This window comes from Phlebotomus papatasi, chromosome 1 (genome assembly GCF_024763615.1).
Source record: "Phlebotomus papatasi isolate M1 chromosome 1, Ppap_2.1, whole genome shotgun sequence".
NCBI classification, from domain to species: domain Eukaryota; kingdom Metazoa; phylum Arthropoda; class Insecta; order Diptera; family Psychodidae; genus Phlebotomus; species Phlebotomus papatasi.
The window spans coordinates 100,195,507-100,217,554 of NC_077222.1; the positions used below are offsets into that span (position 1 = coordinate 100,195,507).

The window sequence follows — 22,048 nt, forward strand, 5'->3', positions numbered from 1 at the left end:
TCTTTTGTTTGAAAGTGGAAAATATGCTGGGAATTTGTAGAGAATCCCCATTTGGATGTGAAGACTCACGGCACAGCCAAAGATTCCACTAGCAATTGGGGGGAAAGAGGAATGTGACGGGGAAGAGTGGTGTTTTTTTTTTAAACTAGAGCAACGAGTGTGATTTGCACCTGCTTTGTGTTTTATCCAAAGTTGTCCAATATGTTCACGAAAAAGTCCCATGCCGACGTGAAGAAGTCCACCCTGAAGATTCAGGATTGCAAAAAGGACTCCCAGACCAGACTCCGGCATCTCAAGACAATCCTAGGTAAGCAAAACACCTTTCCGGAACTTTCACACTGATCGCCCCGTGGAAGAAATTGTAGGTGGATGTTACCTTTTCTTCTGCATTTTTCTCTGGGCATTTTTTTTTTGAATACGTGTTCAATCAAACCATCACGCACACATACGAGGAATGTGTGAATTTTATTGTTATTCTTGGTGTATTGTGGTGAACAAACACCTCATATGTCCAGTTTGATGATTTTTATACACCTCACCTCGCACAATTCAACTGCTTCCTGGGAGCTAACTTTGCTCTCAATACTGCTTCTGTTCGCGCTCCAAAACAATAAACTTCCCAGATTGAAGCAAAAACTGCTCAGAGAAGCTGCATTCCAGCTGACCCAGTTGCTCTTCTATCTCACAAATTTCCCCTGACTTTGAATCTCTCAATCTTAGGGCTCACAGCACAGGTGTTATGCCTTGTGCGTGGGCCACAGTCGAGGTTTCAGCTAGGCAAATATTTAAGTAGAAATTACTTAGCCAATCAGAACAACTGTTGATATCTTATGCCCTTGAATTACTCACTTTCTATACCCTAAAGAAAACTGCTGCTTTTGCCTTTTGAAGCTCAATACACAGAACATTTAAATAGGGGAAACCGGGGCAGAATTAGACAGGTCTAGATTTAGACAGTAAAGTTTTACAGTTTTCCTTAAAAAGATTATTCAGTTTGCTTCTCCCAAACGGTTAGACGTCCCGTTGGTATTTAAATTGACATGATAAATGTTTTGGAATGGCACCGATTTCTCCTAAGAGCGTTTCTAGTAGTAGCCTATGAGTTACCCCTTCGAGAGAGTATCGTAGAGAGGGTAGAGAGCATCACTATTAAGTATAATGCCCTAGGTAGACTTATGCCCTAGAGACAATAACGATTTAAGCCGAGAGCCAGCTTAACGTAATTATATTAAAAATAGGGGAGACTGGGGCAAAAAGTCACAAATTAAAAAAATCAAAATTCAATATGTTCCAAGGTAAAAAAAGATAACTGCTCAAATTTTTTTCTATAGATAGCCTCCATAGACCTTCTTCATTGTCGTAAGTTTCTTAGAATTCGAACAAGGAATTTAGAAAATAAAAAATATAGAAATTTTTAGCCCTATTTTTGAAATATTTTCCTCGCAGAAGATAACAATTATTACCTACTTATTTTCCAAAATTGATGCACTGGTAAATATTTCCTAAATATTATTATTATTCGCTTTATTACGGAAGTCCGTAATAAAGCGAATCAAAATATGATAATACCCAATGTCTGATACTATTTGCCTCGGCATTTTTGAGAGTAGTCACAAAATTACCTTTTAGAAAACGGCTCGATACACGTATTTCCTTACAAAATAGAGCAAAATTACTTTCACAAAGTTGTAGAGCGGTAAATTTCCTATAAAACTGCGCTAATTAGAAATTTCTGGGGCGCTCGAGTAGCTTGTAAAAAAATAAAATATCAGTTTTGTGACTTTTTGCCCCAGTCTCCCCTAATTATTGACTAAATTATCAGTTATCAGTTATTATAGACTAAATTATCAGTTTCCCACTTACTAAGGCGTTTCTTGGCTTAATCAGAGACTCGGATTTGTTATTCGAAGTTGATAGATAACAATTTATTAAATATAGTTCAAAGAATAGTTAATCTTCGTAATCCTAAGCTTCTTAGGAAAAATAAAAGAAAATTCACATTATTGGAAGGCATGAACTATTCGAAGGGAGAGTACGTTCTTCTACCTTATACCATTGCAAACTTTTGAAGCTTCTATGGTAATATACAGTGAATGTCAGAGGTTTGTTGCCTAATGTATGTTTTAGAAACCAATTGGAAAAAAATTATAGAAAGATTATTTTTTTCAAATTTTCCCTTCTGGAAATGAGTTCCCTATAATTCTTAGATCATATTTATATATTTTAGAAAATTAATTTACTTTACAATTGTACGCACTATACCGTTTCCAAATCTCGCAACCCCGAGAGTAAGTGATTGCAGTGTACAATGCAATTGGTTAAGGTTGTGTAGCAAGTAAAGCGGAACATGTGCCCTCTAATAGCTCAGTTGGTAGAACACTCGTCTAGTTAACGAGGAGTCTCCAGTTCGATTCTGGGTTGAGACAGGAATTTTTCCTATCTACACTGAGAACAAACTGGATGATTTGAGTATCACTTGCTTTGATTGACGATTTCTCTGTACATAAATACAATTGACATTGAACAAAAAGTTCGCAAAATTCTCATAATTTAAGTTATTTCTTATAAAAATAATTGTTTTCCAAGAGTTGATCATTTTTGATGCGCCAAAAGTTTGTTGCCTCGTTTGAAAAGGTAATTCATAATAATCAAAAATATGCATTCAATTTAATGTAAACCGGTTACATTTTGATTTTATGTTATTTCAGTCAGTTTAGTCAGCATTTGATGGAAATGTAATCTGATCATTATTTTGATTATAATTACGTTAAGCCGTCTCCCGGCTTAAGTCGTAAATTTGTCTAGATCTAGGGCATTAGGGGATGTTAATTCGTACGTATTTAGATGATGATTGAATTTAAAGCTTGATTCTGGGCACACATTTCAGATCAGAAATATCTCATAAGATCAAAATTTCTATTCCTTTCTTTCTAAAATATAGTCTATCTCTATTAAATCTAATTTTAATTGTTGTGATGTTCACGAAAAGAAGAAGAGTTTGAAAGAATGGATTTATACTATTGTGATAACAAGAACGGAAATTTTGATTTCACAAAATTTTTTTGAACCAAAAGAGATGCGATTGTGAAAAAAACACAAAAACGGAACATAAAGTAAATTTAATTAATTAATAATAATTTTAGTATCTTCTAGTTTCGGCATATACCCTTTCGATTAGGAAAAGTTTACGAAATCAAAATTCACATCTCTGGTGTACTGGAGCCATTAGGATACACATATTCTATTATTTATCAAAATTTGAATATTGGCTATAGGGTATAGACTGGGGCAAAATTTGTCAAAACGAAAATTTCAATATACACTATTTTCTAAAATAAAAGAGACTGAGGCTTGAAATTTTTATTATAGATAGCCTTCATGAAACTTCTTAAACTTGCAAAGTTTCAAGGGATTCAAAGAAGGATTATGTAAAATAAAAAATAATAAAAATTTGAGCCCTATTTTTGGAATATTTGGCTTACAGAAAATATCAAAATACTGATTAGCTCAATTTAAGCACGTTTTTTCTCGAAAAATTATCTTTGACAAAGTTGTAGAGGAATAAATTTCCTATAAAAATATATCTATTTGATATTTTTAACGTTTGGGAGAGTAAAACGTCACAAATTATCCGAAGACTGACAAAATTTGCCCCAGCAATTTTAAGAAACTCCACAAAATCGACTTTTAGAAAATGATTCGAAAAGCAAATTTTTTTCGAGATAGAGGAAAATAGTCTTCTGCAATGTTGTAGAGCAGTAAATTTTCTATAAGAATATGCTCATTATAAAACGCTTAAATTTTCTCTCAGAGCTCGTGAAAGAATTAAATATGGGTTTTGACAAGTTTTGCCCCAGTATCCCCTATTTAGTTGTCGTCTTAGTAAATTATGTTTTTTTAACTCTTGTACCTATGCATTACGATTTAGAACAAAATTAATTTTTTGAGTACTTTTATCAATTTTTTTAATTGATTTTTTTATAATAAGAATCAATAAAAACTAGCTATTACTATATATAAAATGATTTGATTTTCCTTACTAACTACTTTAGGGTTTTGCTAGAGAAGCTCCATAAATTTTATGGTCACTGTAAAATTGCGTAAGTGAAGTGAATGATATTTAATCATATCAATCATCAAATTCTCAACAAGTGATTGATGTGCTTAATTTCTATTATGCTCAAGTTACGAGATAATACGTTGATTTATTAAAAAAAACTAACTCCAGTTAAACATAAGATGACGCTGATAATAAAGAAATAGAACAAATTAATTTAAGGAATATGGGGGACATAGGAAGTGTTCGAAACCAGAGTATGTCCAAAGCCTGGAAGATGTCATCAGTTGTTCTGATTGCCTAAGTAATTTTTAACTAAAATAAGTAACATAAGGAACTGTTACTTAAGCTCATTTTTCAAAAAATAGATTCCATTCAATATTTTAAAGTTCGAAAATATTTAATATTTGCATTTCAAAGTATTTAAATCTCGTCCAAAAATTAATATTCTGTTAATTGTGTGTCTAACGTTCCAAAAAGATTTATTATCTCATCCAAAGATATTTCTCAGTCAAATGAATCATCAGCATACTATTGGGAGTGATTCACTGAAAAATGTATAAAAGCCAATTAATTTGCAAGGTATTTGCAAACTAAAATTAGTATAATAAATTTTCTATGGTCCGCTAGAAAGATGCAAAAATTAGAGGTTGAATTTTAGGAGAAAGTAGGGTAAAAATGCTGCTAAGGGTTATTAAAAAGTCGCTCATTGAGTTGAATCACCAAGTGAATATTCATCAAGTTGGTCATCAAAATAAAACTCCCGTGTGATAAAAAAATACATATTTTATTGTAATAGCGTGTGCGAGAGAGCAAATATTGATAGATGATGTGAATAAATATTATTTTATCTCTTTGTTGAGTGTTTGATAGGCATTCTGTATCAAAATAAATGTTCACATTGCAGACAAACAGATGAACTTCCCTCTCATTTACTTTACGGCCATCATGAAATTTTCTATCCTTTGATCAGGTGTTAATTTTACTAAAGGGTTCCTCGTAACTCCTTTATTATAAATATGATTTTAGAATGTTTTATTTTTACAACCTAAAAATTTATAAGAGATAATGATTACGTTTTGGCAAATATTTATTTATTAGACGGATACTATTGTCTTCCTTGATTTAAAAAATGTCCATTTTTTTAGTTTATATTTTTATAGTCTTAGTCTTTGCGGCTCGAAGTTCGAAGTGATATTCAACCACATCAGTTCACACTTAAACAATGTACGAACCTTTTAATACTCATAGATCTTGAAAATATCATAATTTTTAATTCAGAATACAGTAGACTCTCGCTCAATCGGCTCTTTCTCAATCGGGCGACAAATTTTGTTGACAATTTTCACGTTTAATTATGAAGCTAATTCGATCAAATTCGTTGCAGTTCTTCCTATTTTATCATGATTCTTTATAAATGTGCGCTTTTTGTGGAATTTACAAAGGCTTTGACGCTCAATTCTATCGCTAAACCGGATGACATTTTGCCCCATATTCCCGATTGAGAGAGAGTCTACTGTATCATAATTTAGTACACCCAGCGAAATTTAATTAAGAAACTTGCATAGAGAAGGGTTCCTCTTAAAGTACCCCAGCACCCTTTTCCCAATGTCACAGTCTTGAATTCCAGGCTTTATTATCGAAAATGCTTTTGTAGGCTTGTAGTCAATAAAATGAACTACCACTTATGCAAAATATGAAACCATTATCACCAGCGGCTTGACTTGACAGCTATGCGCTCTGAAACTTGCTGCATTTTTTTCAGCCACCCTGTATATTATAATTATAACAGCTCGAACTCCACAGAGAGAAAAGTATATATATGGAGTTTAGAATGAAAATTGAACATATCCAATGGTCAAAGCATAGGATTTTTCATTGTGAGCTCCACATAATCCCTCGATTTTTTCACCCCCGAAAATTGCCACCGTCCACCCCTAAAGGACCATTTTTCTCCACGTATCTTCGCGTTTCAGAGGATTTCTGAGAAATGATCTCATTCTATTGGTCCATCTGTCCGTCTACACGGTAAAAAATTTCGGCACATATTTGTTCCAAAAATTAGCTCGTCCACGGACACCATAATTTTTGGCATAATCTTGTTCATTTTACGAGACTCAAAAAGATACCCAATATTAGTTAACGAATTTGTTCCAAAATGTAGCTCGTCCACGGACAACGAAAATGTTTGGAATAAATTTATACCTTCTTGGAGGAACAAAAAGATACCCAATATTAGTAACGAATTTGTTTCAAAATGTAGCTCGCAGCGAAAATTTTTGGAACAAATTTGTACCTTCTAGGAGGAACAAAAAGGTACCCAATATTAGTAACGAATTTGTTCCAATAAATAGCTCGCCTAGTATAAAATCGTATCCTTCCTTCTCTCACACTCAGTCACCCGTCACCAAAGCGAAGAGGACGCCAAATCTGTTGCAATTTTCGTGCTACATGGTTTCACTTTTTTAATTCGAGATTCCCTCTCTCTCCTCCTGCCAGCACTTGCATATGATTTCGTCATGCACGCATCTGTATAAAACACTCTCAAGTTGATTTTTATTTGATGTTCCTTATGAACTTTCGCCATCGAAATCCATCTCGACTGAAGTTTAGGCCTTAACTGTAAGACGAAATCACTTAGACGGATTTGTTCCCGACAATGGGAACGAAAAGATTCCCCATATGAATAACAAATTCGTTCCAAAAATTACCTCGTCCACGAACACCGAAAATTTTTGAAACAAATATGTTACAGATGTAGGAATAATATTGTTATAAAAAATTGTACCAATTTGTTCCTGAGAGTTTGTTCCAAGGAAAATTTGTTCCAACACTGAGAAAAAAAAGAGGGTGCGATTAACTTTTTTTCCTCATAACTTTAACACTTTTTAGGTGTAAAAATATATCAACATTTTTTAATGTTAATTTTACACCTTTTGAGAGTAAAATCAACATGAAAAAAAGGGTAACTTTAACCCCCAATACACCTAAAAAGGGCAATATTTACACCGATTTCGGATCAATACTGCAGGGTAAAATTAACATTTCCGGAATGTTATTTTAATTTTTTCGGATTTCTCTCAGTGAATATTTTGGTCAGTGTCCAAAAGTTTTTACCGTGCATGCGACCGTGTGTTAGGCCATTATCACATCTAGAGTCTAAACAGTTAGAGATAGAGAGTTGGGAGCTTCGGGGACCCCATACGTCGATCTGATTTTTCTCTAATTCCGTTTAACGACCATGACCATTTCGTGACGCTATACCATCTCTTTATAATAATAATAATAATCATCATAAATAATTATTGTAATTATTATTATTATTCGAGAGCTGACTGACGCCATAGGCAAGACCGTCGGCTCTTGTACATATAGATCCCCGGCTTGACTCATAGATGTATGTGACTTTGAGTCCCACCCTATGCAAAGATCTGAAAGTTGATATAGACAATTTGTACATGTAATAAAAACGTAATATAATGCACAACCTTTGCCTAACAAATCCAAAAGCAAGGAAGAGGTATCCATTCAACGAAAAGCCGCTCCTGGGCGGTCTACAATGGACTTAGCAGATGACATTGCAAAAATGATGACCTTGTAATACAAATATCTTGATACGATTAATAATAATAATAAATAAGCTGATTTAGGCTTGTTGTCAATTTTATTTATGGGTGATTCTCTTGTTGTAGATCATGTGGATCTGGAGGAGGCAAAATCCCTGTTTGAATCCAACTACAGTCACGTGTATTATGTGCTGTATGACACCTTTATTCAGGCTGAGTCAAATTTGAAACAAAGAGGTGAGTGTTGTTAGAAGGAAAAATTGAAATTTATTTACTAAGTGTTGTTGCAACATCGAAAAATAATTAATTCCTCACTTTCAAATGCTGCCTCCGCAGAGCTCTCATTTCATATTGGTAATAATAATGGTGGCAAATGCAAAAAAAAAGCACAAAAGTTGTTGTTAGCTTTGGGTTGGGAGTTAATGTATTTTTCTTTCTTTTTTTTTGTCTTGACTTTGACAGTGCATAAGGCACATCGGGAAGAATTGGATGGCTCTCTGTGGCTTCTGGGAAAGATTCTCTGTCTACTGCCGGAACTTATTGCCAAACGATGGCAATGTCATTCACTGGGAAGGATTATGAATAAATTGTTGCATCCGGGGAATAGTGCAAAGTTGAGGAGGGAGGGTGTGAGGTATTTTCTGTTGTGGTATCAGGCTATGGGGGAAAATGCTCCACAGCAGGTTCATACGATGTTTGCGGACTTGGTGCCGGGATTGAGTATTCCACAGAAGAGTGGAGGACTCAATTTGGACACTGAGTACGCTGCTACGGATATTCTCAATCATCCAAATATGAAGCTTGAAATGGGTACGAGTGTTTTTCACGATACGGGCATTCATCCGGTGAGGAGTCCGGAGATTTCTCCACTCTTGCCACCGGGATCCAATGAACGAACAGCAGCTCCAGATCCCAGGGATGGGCTGGAAGTTTTGCTGGATTGTATGGTTCAGGCTACGGGATGTATAAAGTGGCGCGATAATACACCACAGAGGCATATGAGGAGTTTTCATTTTCTCCTCAATCGCTTCCAAGAGGTCTATTTGCCGGTTTTCTGTCCCAATTTTGATCTCACAACGTCCATTTATGAGCCCAAATTGGATTTGCCGACAATGCGAACGGTGAGTCGGCGGGAAGAGGTGATGAGTTCGTGTGTTGTGGTACTGATCAATTGGGTGTCACGGTTCACACATGAGAAAGGTGTGCACAATAGAATGGATCAGTTGACAATGGAGGAAGATGTGGGGGAAAATGCGAGTTTACTGTGGAATTTGCGTCAGATGGGCTTTTCTCAGGCACAATTGGTGAGAGATGTGCTGTATTCAACACGGGACACAGTTAATTTTGTCCATGAGGTGTACAGACAGGCATTTCTGCTGGGTTTCTCGTCCAAGGGACAGATTGAGGCGATAAAAATTGCCATTGCTGTCTATAGGGATTGGATGAGCAATACACCGCCGCCATTTTTGCTGGAACCGACTGAGGATGGTTGTCATTCCGGGGAGAAGACCCAGAGAAATCTTCGTCTTCGTACAGATTCCTACATAGGTGCTATCTACAAGGAGAATCTGATTATCAGATCCGGTCTGCAGAATGTCCTTCAAGTCTTTGTCACTCATGCATCCAATGTCTTTATGATCCACACAGAACAGCTCAATATAATCTTCCAATCGAAATCACGTGATATCACAACATCAGCCCTCGATGAGCAAACGGATATCTGCAAGAGAGTCCTCAATATCTACCGGACAATGGTGATGAATACGCGAATGGATGGAAGGAGCTGGGAACAATTGCTGTTGGTACTTTTGCAGATAACATCAGTTATTTTGAGTGATAATGCCTCCAGTTCGAAGAAGAACACTCTGGGAGGGAGATTGGCTCAGCCAATCTTCCAGACGCTCATTGTCACCTGGATTCGGGCTCATACAAATGTCCATGTCAATACGGCTCTCTGGGAGAAATTCCTCTCTGTCCTGTCATCGCTGACGCACAGGGAAGAGTTGATAATTGAATGGGATAAGACCATGCAGACTCTGACGAGGGTACTAGCTCGTCAGGTCTACAATCTCAATCTACAAGATCTGCCCCTTGATCGTTTGGCCGAGAACAAGGGCAAAAGGAGACGAGGGGTTTCTATTTGGCAGCAGAATGACCATCAGAGTACGTCTGAAGGACAAACTACGCCCAGTTCGTCAAAACCCGAACAAACAGATGAAGGATCAAATGGGCAGCAGACAAGGGACCACGGCAATCAAGCCAGGAGCATTCCAGGTAAATGCGCTCAGCACTCATATTATTTTTCCTTAACTATTTTCCACGAAGACAAAGAAATAAAAATAAATAAAAAAGAAAAGGCCCTAACAAGATTTTACAAGATTATCTATAAGATAGTTTTTCAGTTCTTTTGGAGTTGCCAGACAAATTTGGGTTGACAGCTCCAATTGAACTGAAAAAAAAAATCTTGTAAAAATCTTGTAAAATTTTGTTATTTTCAATTTTCTTGGAACCGAATCAACAAAGATTGTTTAATCAACTTTGTGAAAATTTTGCCAAAATCTGGGGTGACATGATAACTTATTTTCGATACTATCGACTGTCGATTCTGAAAAATTTAAACCAGAAATGTACTCGTTAAAAGTCGTGTAATATCGGAAATTTTGTGTTGATAATTTTAATGGAAATTACAGATAGCTATACTTGTTAACACTAATCTCGCTCATTCACGGTGCCATGATAAATATTTTTGCGCCAAAAAGACATAATAGAAAGAAAAACTCACATAAAAAGAAATTGTCTTCTTGATATCTTTGTCGGAAGACGGATAGCTGTTCACTATACGTCCTTTTACTTGAATCTTGTAGAAATACAAAGAAATTAAATGCAAATATCACTTCAAATGGAAAGTTCTTAAATCGCGCGCAATTCAACTGTGAGAGAGATGGAGACACAAATGACTCACTTGACAAACGTCTGGTGGCGCTGCGGTTGCAAAAAATCTCTGAAATGCGACAAAATATTTTCTTCTCTATTTTATCCTTATTAGCAGGTCGTGTCCCTTCTTGTAATATGTACTTTTGCATTCCTTATTAACCAAAATAATTTTGTACAAAAGGGTTTTTCTCAAACCTATCCTGAATTTTGGGACAGCTCAAAAGAATATGAGTCTTTCAGCTCAAAATTTCATCCCAATATTTTTGTTGTAATATCGACTATTATTCACAATTAACCCAAATAGCTGCATTCAACTAAATTATAAAAAGGATTTTCTTGTGAAAATGACTTAACTCTAAGGAATTAAACAATATTCACATTAAAAAACATCTCATTTTTTCCACGTGAATTTTCGCGGCATTTCGAAGAATGCCAACAGGCACCACCAAATTCACTTCGGCTTTTCTTTTAGCTCAGGCCTGATACGATAGCAAGACTTCCCATAACTAATATAGATATTTATTAACAGTCACATTCTTTCAAGAATGTCACAATGAATGGTCCAACAATACGTAAAAAGTCGACATTCGCTTAATCTAACAGATATAGATTTATCGATATTATCGATTCGATCACTGAGAAAAAAGAGGGTGCGATTAACTTTTTTTCCTCAGAACTTTAACACTTTTTAGGTTTAAAAATATATAAACATTTTTTAATGTTAATTTTACACCTTTTTAAGGGTAAAATTAACATGAAAAAAGGTAACTTTAACCCCTAATACACCTGAAAAGGGTAATATTTACACCGATTTTGGATTAAAATTAACATTTCCGGAATGTAATTTTAACCTTTTTGGAAATCTCTCAGTGATAGTGTCGAAAAGTTATCATTCCACCCCAGATTCTTATTGGGATTTCGCAATAAGTGGCCTTAAAATAGTTTTCTCTTTCATTTTTATCTCTTTCCATCAAAACAGACTTGAAATAATTTTTTCTGAAATTGTTTATGAATTAATGAAAAGAAAATAAGATTTTGATAATACTTTCACAAGATTCTAGAAGAATTAAAAATTTCTATGGCGACCGGGGTTGCCAAAAATCTTTTCTGTGTGGGTCAACAAGATTTTACAAGATTTTTACGAGCAATTTGTTTTCAAAAAATCAATCAAAGTCTTTCGCAATGATCAAATCTATTTTTGATTGAAATTTTTATGAGGATACCTTGAAAATTAGTATTTTTAAATAGCTCAAAATTTACTTAAGAATTACGATTTCGAAAACGGTCCCCTTCCCGATGCTTAACTCTTTCCGGACCACAACATATCCAGCGAACGAATTTCAGTAAAACTCACTTTATTGTAAGTCTTAGTGGTCAAATATGATACTTTTGTAGAGAAAGAATTTTCTCCGCCTCTGGGAAATTGGAAAACTCATGAGTACTCTCGTCCCCAAAAGAACGGAAAAGGAGACAAACTTCAATTTTCCAAAAGTCAATAATATCAATTTTGTGAATTATTTTTGCTTGTCAAATGACTCCTTTACAAGGTTGATCACTAAAACAAGAAGAATTATTGACCAGTATCTTGTGGGATGTCCAGGAAGTGGTCAAGAAGACACCAAGTTCCTGTTTGCCAACAGATTCCTGAAAATATTTCACACAATAATGCTCAATGCACAATAACTTTTGTTTATTAAACATGTTTTTAACATTTCAATGAGAGTGAATGAAATGTAGATCTAGTCATCTCGTTCATTCTCATGGGAAATTTTGAAAACATGTTTACAAACAAAAATTATTGTGCTCTTGGCATAACACTTTAAAACACATTTCTCTCAACACGATGTTATTGTAGACACATTAAGCTTTCTCAAAAGCATAAAAGACACTTCCTGGACAATCAGAATTCACCAAAATTAGGAAGAATAGGTAAAACTTCCCTGAAAGCAATCTTCCGCGCTGCCAAATGTTAAAATTATCGGCCATATTGTCAAAAATATCGCTCCCGCTTGGAATTTTGTTACAAGGTTGGTGTCAAAAAGCAAATGGCGTGCACTGGCGGGATAACCTTACATTTGACCTCTAGATTTTTGTGGACGAGAGTACCCATAAAGTTTGAACAAGTTTTTTGAAAATTAAAGAAAGAATGGTTTTTCGAATTTATGCAATCTGTAATTGTTAGTTATCATACTTATTGGCCAAGAGAGGTTTTTCCTTATTCTGGTCTAGAAATATCAAAAAAGTCAGTATGTCTGCAAGGAAGCAGAAAATCGAAAATTCACGATTTTTGACCAAGAATATCTAAGCTCAGGAGTTAATTGGGATCCTGCAAAAAATATCCTAGATTTGGACATCCTTATAGTTTGTAATCATCCACAAGAATCGGAATTTTATCGATTCTAAATAGTCTAAAAAAATTCTTTTTTCCATGGGTACCCAGAGTTCTAAAGGAGACGAAAGTGTTAATTTTACCTCAAGATGAAATCTCCATATTAAGGTAAAATTCATGCGAGCAACACAAATAGGTCGGGCCTATATTGTGTGACTCCTCGGACTACAGAAGCTAAGAAGAACAATCTCAGCTAATACATAAAACGGGCAAAAGTTCGTAAAAGTTTGTTTTCTTGTAAACATTTGTTCGTAAATGTTTATAACATTTACGAATATTATTTGTGAAAAAGAACAAACCTTTAGCAACCTTTTAGTGGGCCATACGATTTATGAACATTTCGTAAGTCCTCCAGTAAGACTTCACAAACATTTACGAACAATTTTATAAAATTTTTGTTTTCTTAAGATGGTAATGGTTGAATAGGGATGTGCATATTGTTCACGTAAAACTCGGGATGTAACAGAACAAACCAAGTACCGGATAACCCTTAAATTTCAGGTACTCCAGCACTCAATAGGAGTTACAGCGAAGGAAGTTTGGCACCACCAAAACGCTTCCGAAGTCGCAAGCGCTTGAAACATCACAAGGTGCCACCTCTTCCTGTCAATGTCGAACACTCCCTCAATCGCATGCTCTCAAACACTCCAACCAATTTAAGTATTAGCTCTGAAGCTCTCAATACATCCCGAACCAGTCAAGTGACTGCTGAATCCAACACTCTTAGGCGTGCTCTGTCCCTGGATTCTATCAGGCCTCCTGGAGAGTCAACCAGAGGTGATGATAGTCGTCATGATTCCCGTAGTCCTTCTCCCACAGCTTCCAGTGGCATCGAAGGTGGTTCCATCAAAGATTCTCCGTTGCAAATTGACATGATGACGGGTGATTCAAGTAGCATTGATACCCAAGATGAGGGAAATGTTTCAATTGACAGGAGGTCTATTCTGGCTGGAGGATCGGCCAGAGGATGGCTTCCAGATGTTGCTGCTGTCATGTGGAAACGCATGCTAGGAGCACTGGGAGATGTCAATTTGATACAGAATCCCAAACTCCATGCTCAGATATTTCGGCATTTGGTGGATATGACGTCGAGTCTGATCAAGATAAGACTCAATCAGGGTATCTCGAATGACAATCAAACAACTCCTAATCCACCAAGTCTAGTACCACCAATTGGACTGATTGCACCGTGGTGCTTTGGGGCTCTGGCTCTAGATGGGCAATATCGGGAGGGGAAGATCTGTGCTCTGCAACTACTGTGTACAATGGCCAAAAATGGCCAGTTGAATGGTATGGATCAGCTTCCTCTGTTCTACAGTGCTCTCCATCAAGCCCTAACGGGCGTAGATCGGGATCTAGCGTACACGGCTCTTAGGTTTCTCGGGGGACCGCGTTTTCTCAGTTTACTCCTTCCTGGACATACGCTACTGCTCTTGGATTTGGTTCATGCATCGACAGTTCTCATTACTTCGTCTAGTTGTGGAAGCCATGCTCCGCGATCCGAAGTAGCTGGCTTGCTGGGATCGTTGCTGTGCTTCCCGAAGACTTCCCTTCCAAAACCCGTTCTCAATCCATCGGGACCCCATGTGGACTTGATGGAATGTCCGGATTTACAGGAACATGTTCTCAATGTTATAATGCGATGCGCTCGTAGGGAACCAACTTCCAAGGCCCGTTGCATTGCTATAGCGGCCCTAGGGCAGTGGATTGTTCAGAATCTGTCAAATTTCTCTGCATTTAGCACCTCTGGCGGATTCACGCAGCAAATTCCATCACAACATTCACAGCGAAGTGATCTGCAGACGGTGATCAATCCAAGGATAACGGAAGCTGTACAGATCATTTTGCAGGCTCTTCAGTTCAAAAATCGAACAATAGCCAGAATTGCGTCGGAGACGCTGAAGCTATGTGCTGAGAAGGGAAAGTACATTGCAAAGATTGAAAGACTTCCACAGATGATCATAAATGCCCTGTGCATTGCCCTAGAAATCCAAAATACCAGTCATCCGAAGGAGAGTGATAAGATCGTGATAAATTCACTGTTGCTGTGCATTGGAGAATTTTGCATGCAAACCCCAGTTAAGATTCTCCAAGAAACTTCCAATCCTGAATCTGGAAACACTCTTATCCTGAATGTCCTTCGAGTACTTCATCATATTGCAACGGGTACAAAGTCAGATCGTGTGAAACTCTTTACGGCTGATGAGGATTTTGACATGACAATCACGGTGGATGATGCCAGGGAGACGTTGACCAATGAACCAAGCTATCAAACAACGGAGACCACACAGAATTGTCTGTTTGGCATAAGGCTCTGTGCAAAAACCGTTGCAATGCACTTGGTAACGAACCTAGGGCATTTTCCCATTGGAATAGGTGCATCGAGGTTGAGTTCAATGGTAGACGAGCAGGATGATCTGAGTTTGGTGGCAAGCCAAGCTGCAACGAATAGTATTCATACGAGAGATTCCGTCGATTTGGGAACACCACAGGTTCTCAATGCACCTAATTTGCAGTTGTTTATGCTCAACAAGAACCTAGTGGCGAGTTTTGTGGAGTTGCCAACGCTCAAGCTACCAGGCGGTGGGATAACAGCTGGCCTGGTAACGGCTGATCGTCAGGTGCGTTTGCTGTTGCGTGATATAAATGGGAAAGCCTGCTGGGATGCATCGGTTCTGTATAGAGAACCTAGGATCCAACATGCTTCCAGTTCGCTCAAGCTAGCTGATCAAAGTAGTTCTGTGACATCGGGAATATCAGTTCACACGAGAACTTTCAGTATTGGAAAGAATTTTATGGTATCCCTAGATCCAATGACATCAATTGTTGGAATGCCTATGCCACCTGTTAGGCATACTTTGAGACACCGTCCACCGGGTCAATTGCCCCTAGCTGGTGATTTGGAACCTGATCTAGATCAACTGGATGACTTGTTGCAGTACATTGGACACACAAGTCCTGAATGTTTGGATGTCAGTCGAACCCCCCTAAATACAGCAGGTCCTACTCCACTTGGTAACAACGTAGAAACGCAAGCTATCTCGATAATACTTAATCAGAAGAATATTGAACAGGATTACATAGCGAGACATGCTACTTACAATTCAGCAATGAATACGTGCAATATTTCCCAAATAACACAGTTCGATAGTTTCTCGGACGAAGCGTTGGAGGAAAGTGTGAGTTCGACGGGTAGGGGAGACCCGGCTTTCCACTACTGCAGACTCCTATTTAGTCAACTGGGATTGGCTAGTTGGGAAAAGAGGCAGAGGACAACTCTTCTAGCACGAACGGATAAATTGTTGCGTGAACTGCGGAATCTGGATACGCAAAAATGTCGCGAAACGCACAAAATGGCAGTGATCTATGTAGGGGCGGGGCAGGAGGACAAGAATAGTATTTTGAGGAATACTTGTGGCAGTAGTACCTACGAGATGTTTGTCTCAGCCCTTGGATGGGAGATAGAACTTGAGTCTCACAATGGCTTTCTAGGTGGTTTGCCAAGGACTGGTTGTGGTTCCACTGCACCCTACTACGCCACTCCCTTCCTCGAGGCGATCTACCATGTGGCAACACGAATGCCATCGGACACCCCTGAAGCCATTCTCAACAAGACGCGCCATCTAGGAAACGACGAAGTTCACATTGTTTGGAGTGAACATTATCGTGATTACCGAAGAGATATTCTGCCAACTGAGTTCTGTGACGTTCTCATTGTTGTCTATCCGCTCAGGAGTGGCCTGTTTCGTGTTACGGTGAATCGCAAGGCTGATGTTCCGTGGTTTGGACCGATTTGGGATGAGGCTGTTGTTGGTGGAGCTTGTCTGGCGACCCTCGTTAGGGCTACAGCGATCAATGCTAGCCGTGCAAAGAGGACTTCGCTCAATTTCTACCAACAATTGTGAGTAGGAGATCATTTCTTTTTCAGGATGAACAGAAAAAAAATCATTCCCTCTACCTTGCAGCTACGAGGAGAGGCATCGATCACTGGAAACAGTGGCTTCGAGGCACAAGGAGAATACGACTTTTGAAGAATTTGCCAGTCGTGTCTTCTCGCCCATTCAATCTGCAAGTGTTTCTGCATCAAACGCTTCAAGTAATGCAGGAAATGCTCCACTGGCTGCTGCCCTCATTGATCATCAGAAGATTGCTTCGAAAAGTAAGTGGAATATTTGAATACCTTGACATATACGGGCAAAATTTGTCAAATCGAAAATGTCTAGATTCAACATTTTTCAAAATGAAATAGATTGAGGCTTCAAATTTTTACCACAGGTTGCCTTTGTGACCATTCTTTAATGTACAAAATTTTAAGGAATTCGAGTCAAAAATATTTTAAAAAAAGATCGAAATTTCGAGCCCTGTTTTTGGAATGAGTCGCGTCCCGGCTAAATTTCGAAAGTCAAAATCCCTAACCCCAAAATTCCGAAAGCTAAAATCCCAAACGTCAAAATTCCGAATGCTTAAGTGTAACCTACTCCCACGATTGCATTCGCTGTTGCTGGAAGCAAAGGAAATTTTTCTATGTTTTGGGAAATTTATTTATTTTTTATTTATTGGAAATTAAACTTGAGTCTTTTTACAGAGATATTTTGTTTAGAAAAAAAAATTTTTTGAGCAAAAATCATTAGGGTAAATTAAGCTAATTCAATACCTGCGCCAAATGGAAATTTTTCGCTACTCCAAATGGAAACGTCATTGTTTTCATGATAACTACAGTACTAAATTACTATTTTTATATATTTTCTATACCACAGTTTCATTATTTAGTTAATTTTGCTCCAATTAAAGCGAAAATCCATTCATATTCACAAATTTTAATTTGTCAATTTCTCAGAAAAATTAAAAGTGTACCTTTTCACCATTGAATTTTTCATCGATCGACCATGTTTTCCAATGAAAAACACAATAAAGTGACTGTTGTTTATTCGTTTTGTTTAACATTTATGTATTATTTCTGACTAATTTTTAGTTAAATTAAGTGCTAATCTTTATTGTTAACGGTACGTGAAGTTTTCAAATGAAATAATTACCTATTTTGTGAACAAAAAAGGGTTTTTCTGAAGTGTCTGCAAATGCTTCAATAGGAAACCCTGAAAATATGATCTATTTGGTTTCACGGTTTCACTTACACTGTTTGTCTCCAATTAGAAACTTTCCCTTGTCTCCATTTGGATTAATTTGTTTCCAATAGCAGCATTTTACACTCGCGTATTTTTCTTGTATTTAAGAAGTTTTCAAATTATATCTAAAGAATTTTCACAAAACAGTAACATTCTAGAAGAGTCAGGGAGCAAATTTATGTAATTCTCTTCAGCAAAAAATGAACTTAATGTGTTGAATCTTCTGTCAAAATTAAAGCGTCTGGTAATGGTTTTGAATTAGGACATTTACCCTACCTGGTTAATCGGAAATTTAGCCACGGCTAAAACCAATTATCTCGTACAACACTCCACACTTTTCTTTCTTTTAAGAAGTGAGTCAAAAATATCTTAATAAAATATATTAACCAGTAACTAGTCAAAATCTAATCTGAGGTGGAATTATAACTTTTGGAAACAATCGAATCGATAATAATAATAATGCTTGCACAACATTCCATGAAGGAGCAAGGCCTTCCCGCAAGGGGATTTCTAGACATGCATTATTATTTTTTCTTGTACGGGATGAGCTTATCAGTTCGAATCAAGTGCAGTGAAGTTCACTGGATGCAATCCGAACACCTTTATCGCCAGAAAAATGCCTAGTGACCTAAAGGGGATTCGAACCCGGGACGCTTGCATTATAGAGCGAGTGCTCTACCACTTGACCCATTGAGTGCCCTTACATAGAATCGATAGTATTGATAAATCTGTATCTCTTATATTAAGTGAATGATGACCTTTTACGCATTGTTAGGCCGTTTATTGTGACATTTTTTATAGAATGTGACTGTTGAAAAATATTTGTATTAGCTGCAAAAGGTACAGCTATCTTTTAAATTTTTCAGGATCAATAGTCGATACTATCGAAAAGAAGTTATCATGTCACCTCTGGAAATAAAAAATCAGAGCCTCTTTCTGACATAATAAAAGAAACCTTTTTATTACTTAACTAATTATTTAATGGAGATCATGTGATTAGTTTTTGTAGCAAATAATACAAAGTATTTTGGGTAATTTATTACAGCACGTGCAACACGTTTCTTTACTGTAGTACTAATCTTATACTATTAAACTTTTGTTTTTGATCTGATTTTTTTTTATAAAAAATGCTTACTGAATCATTTTTGACCCACATTTACAAAGAACTATTTATCATGATAATTACTTAGTCAAATAATAAAATGACTAAATTCAATTGTCGGTTATCGGGAGAATTTATGAAGAGACGGAGAAAGTTATGGAAAAGTTTTCTAAAAATATGTTATATTTTTTTATATGATTTGTTTTAGAATAACCAGTTCACAACCCATTTGAACCGATTTATAAATCACTCAAAATATTTCCCAAAATACACCTCAGGAGTAATTTAATTGAATTTCGTATACAAATTATTTATCGGTTATCAAACGGTTCATTACCGGTTCAAAACTAATTGGAACCAGTTCAGTTTTATAGGAAATTCCAAGACCTTTCCAATTAACCCAAATATGACCCCATTCACTTGATAAATGCGCTCTCTTGTGTCTTTTTAACATTTGACCTTGAAAAACCGTTATTAGGAATAATTCAACGGTATTTTCTTTAAGGACGAAATGTCGGAAAAGATAAAATTTCCACACTTTTTTTTATCCGACAGTTATTAGATATTAATATTCGTATTCAATATTCGTAACTTATATCTAATATTCGAAATCATGTGCTGAAAAATCAAAATTCAGATACGATAACGGATGATGTAATCGACGATATATTGCTTAATAAAAATGAGAAATTTTGCATAGTTACATTTAAATACAGTTATGCAAATTCCTTACGATTGAACTGTGAATTTCTTGTCTTTATTCCTTATTTTCACAATTTTGGATAATTTTTTCCAGCTTGGATGCAACACTTGGAGATCGGAGCTCGTGAGTCAAACAGTCAACAAAGTGGAATGAGTAATTCTTCGACTGAGAATCCCTCACCGAGGCCACTGCGAAAGATTACCCATCCATTCAAGGGTGGCATGAAGAAGACATCGATCCAGCATCACCATCAGCAGAGCACACCGCCGGACAGTCCAACTCTGCCGGGACGGAAATTCAAGTAATCGTAAGAGTTAATCAAAAATCAATTAACTTAATCTTTCTCAACACACTTATTTTCTCCAAAGTAAAGACTTAACTAATGATAACACAAAATGCATGGGGGATCCTATACTTCTCTACGGCGTAATGGTCAAATTAGGTGTCTATTTGAAAAGAAACAAAAAAAAAACTAAAATATTTCTATTATATTTCTTGTTATTCACTGAGAGATGATGTAGTGTGAGAAAAAATGGTGGCATTTCTATATAGACAGACTCTAAAGAAAAAAAATCTAAAACGATCAATTAAATATTCCAAATGAAAAAAGTTATTAATAAAATGTAAGAATCACATGGACTTGTTTTTAAAATATTGTATTTTCTTCTCTTTATATTTAGATTTTATTCGTTCAATATTTTATTTATTTACAATTTAAAGCTTTATTCGCATGTTTTTATTTTATTTCACTTACATCTCTACTAATTCATTTTAATTGAAAGATTAAAAAAAAAACACTTAACCCGTTCTCTTTATCAATGGACAAAAAAGTATTAAATGTAATTTAAAAAAAATAAAGAAAAACTTAGTTTTCGTCCAGTATTCTTGGTTTGTTGAAGATAATGTTCTATATCGAAAGCAAACAATAAATGTTACAGCTTAAAATAAAAACTCTATTAAACTTTATAAAGTGGTTTTACTAAGGATCTCTTAAGTTAAGAGAGTCACCGAGGGGTTCTTCATTGCTCGAGAATTTTCCTCTTGAGCTGGATGTGGCATGAAATGGAGAGCTACTATCAAAGACAGTCTGTGTTCTGCAATATTTAACACAACAGATTAAAAAGGACTGCAATTAATACTCTTTTTTATCAAGTTAAATAAGTATAAGCAAAATATAACTCTTATTTTCGAAGTAAAGAATGCTTTTTTAATTACTTAATTCATTTATTATTTAGTTTAAAGTTAAATATTCACAGTTCTGAAAAAAGAACGCTTGTATATTGGAAATTGCAAAATTATTGTGAGATTTAACTCATTAAATTTAGCTATTTTAAATTAAAGAATTTATTCCGAGAATTCGAATCGACAAATCGATTTTTAAAATGACAATTTAAAAAATTTGAAGTTTGAAGGTTTATTATTTATGAAATTTACAAATTACTTTTTTCTTTTGGTAGTTTAAGTGATCCAGATGTAGGAAAATATATATAAAATATTTTACAATGAACAAGACATTAGGAACAAACATTTCTGTTCTCTCACAGAGGAAGGCAAAAACTATCAGTGCACTTTGGGTAAAATTCTTAAGGCCGCGTCCTTAATTACAAAGTCAAAAGTGGTCTATAATTTTCATTCTATAAAAATGTCAGCAAAAAATTCGAAATAATTCCGAAGATACAGGGCGAAAGGGAGAAACGCCGAACAGATTTCCAAGCGTTCGGGCAAAAATCCAAAAACTGTGCGCGTTTTCTCCACTTTTCATTTTTCCAATTTGTTCGAATCCGCGGGAAAGATGAAGAAAAAAACAATATAGGGTAAGTGTGCAAAATTCCGACCAGCTTGCAATTTCGGCCACCTTTTTTGTTCTTCCAATTTCCATGAACTTTTAGATTTCAAGTACTCTAGAGATTATACAGTGCAAAAGAATTACAAAAAATGTAGATATGACAAACGAGATGACGCGAAAAAGAAATTGGAAGAATTCCCGAAGAACAAGGAACTATGAGAATGAAGGTGGCCGAAATAGGGCACCAAAGCTATGCCAATATTTTTATTCATTTTAAAATGTTTTAAGAATGATTTTAGAGTAAATAAAGACGGTAAACTCTTTACAAGGTTCCAAGAAACACTCTTTCAGAAGAAAGAATTAAAAAAATCAATTTGAATTTACAATA

At 36.0% G+C, this 22,048-nt stretch overlaps 1 protein-coding gene across 2 annotated transcripts; it reads left to right on the forward strand.

Annotated features, from left to right (window-relative positions):
* Window positions 1–201: 201 nt before the first annotated feature.
* LOC129810056 (probable Rho GTPase-activating protein CG5521) lies at window positions 202–20,844 on the forward strand. Of its 2 annotated transcripts, XM_055860293.1 has the most exons (7): window positions 202–307; window positions 7,750–7,860; window positions 7,960–7,977; window positions 8,086–9,897; window positions 13,448–16,847; window positions 16,912–17,105; window positions 19,968–20,844. In XM_055860293.1, exons 1-7 carry the CDS (start codon window positions 202–204, stop codon window positions 20,177–20,179), a joined length of 5,853 nt encoding a protein of 1,950 aa, XP_055716268.1. In that variant the 3' UTR covers window positions 20,180–20,844. The 2 variants fall into 2 exon arrangements, with proteins under 2 accessions (XP_055716268.1, XP_055716269.1); XM_055860294.1 differs by lacking the exon at window positions 7,960–7,977.
* Window positions 20,845–22,048: the final 1,204 nt, after the last annotated feature.

Bases quoted from the DNA above. Each gene is read 5' to 3' on its own strand.
- LOC129810056 (XM_055860293.1), top strand. From the start codon at position 202: ATGTTCACGAAAAAGTCCCATGCCGACGTGAAGAAGTCCACCCTGAAG. The intron at 16,848-16,911 runs GTGAGTAGGAGA...TCTACCTTGCAG, and splicing joins CTCAATTTCTACCAACAATT to CTACGAGGAGAGGCATCGAT. The intron at 17,106-19,967 runs GTAAGTGGAATA...AATTTTTTCCAG, and splicing joins TCAGAAGATTGCTTCGAAAA to CTTGGATGCAACACTTGGAG.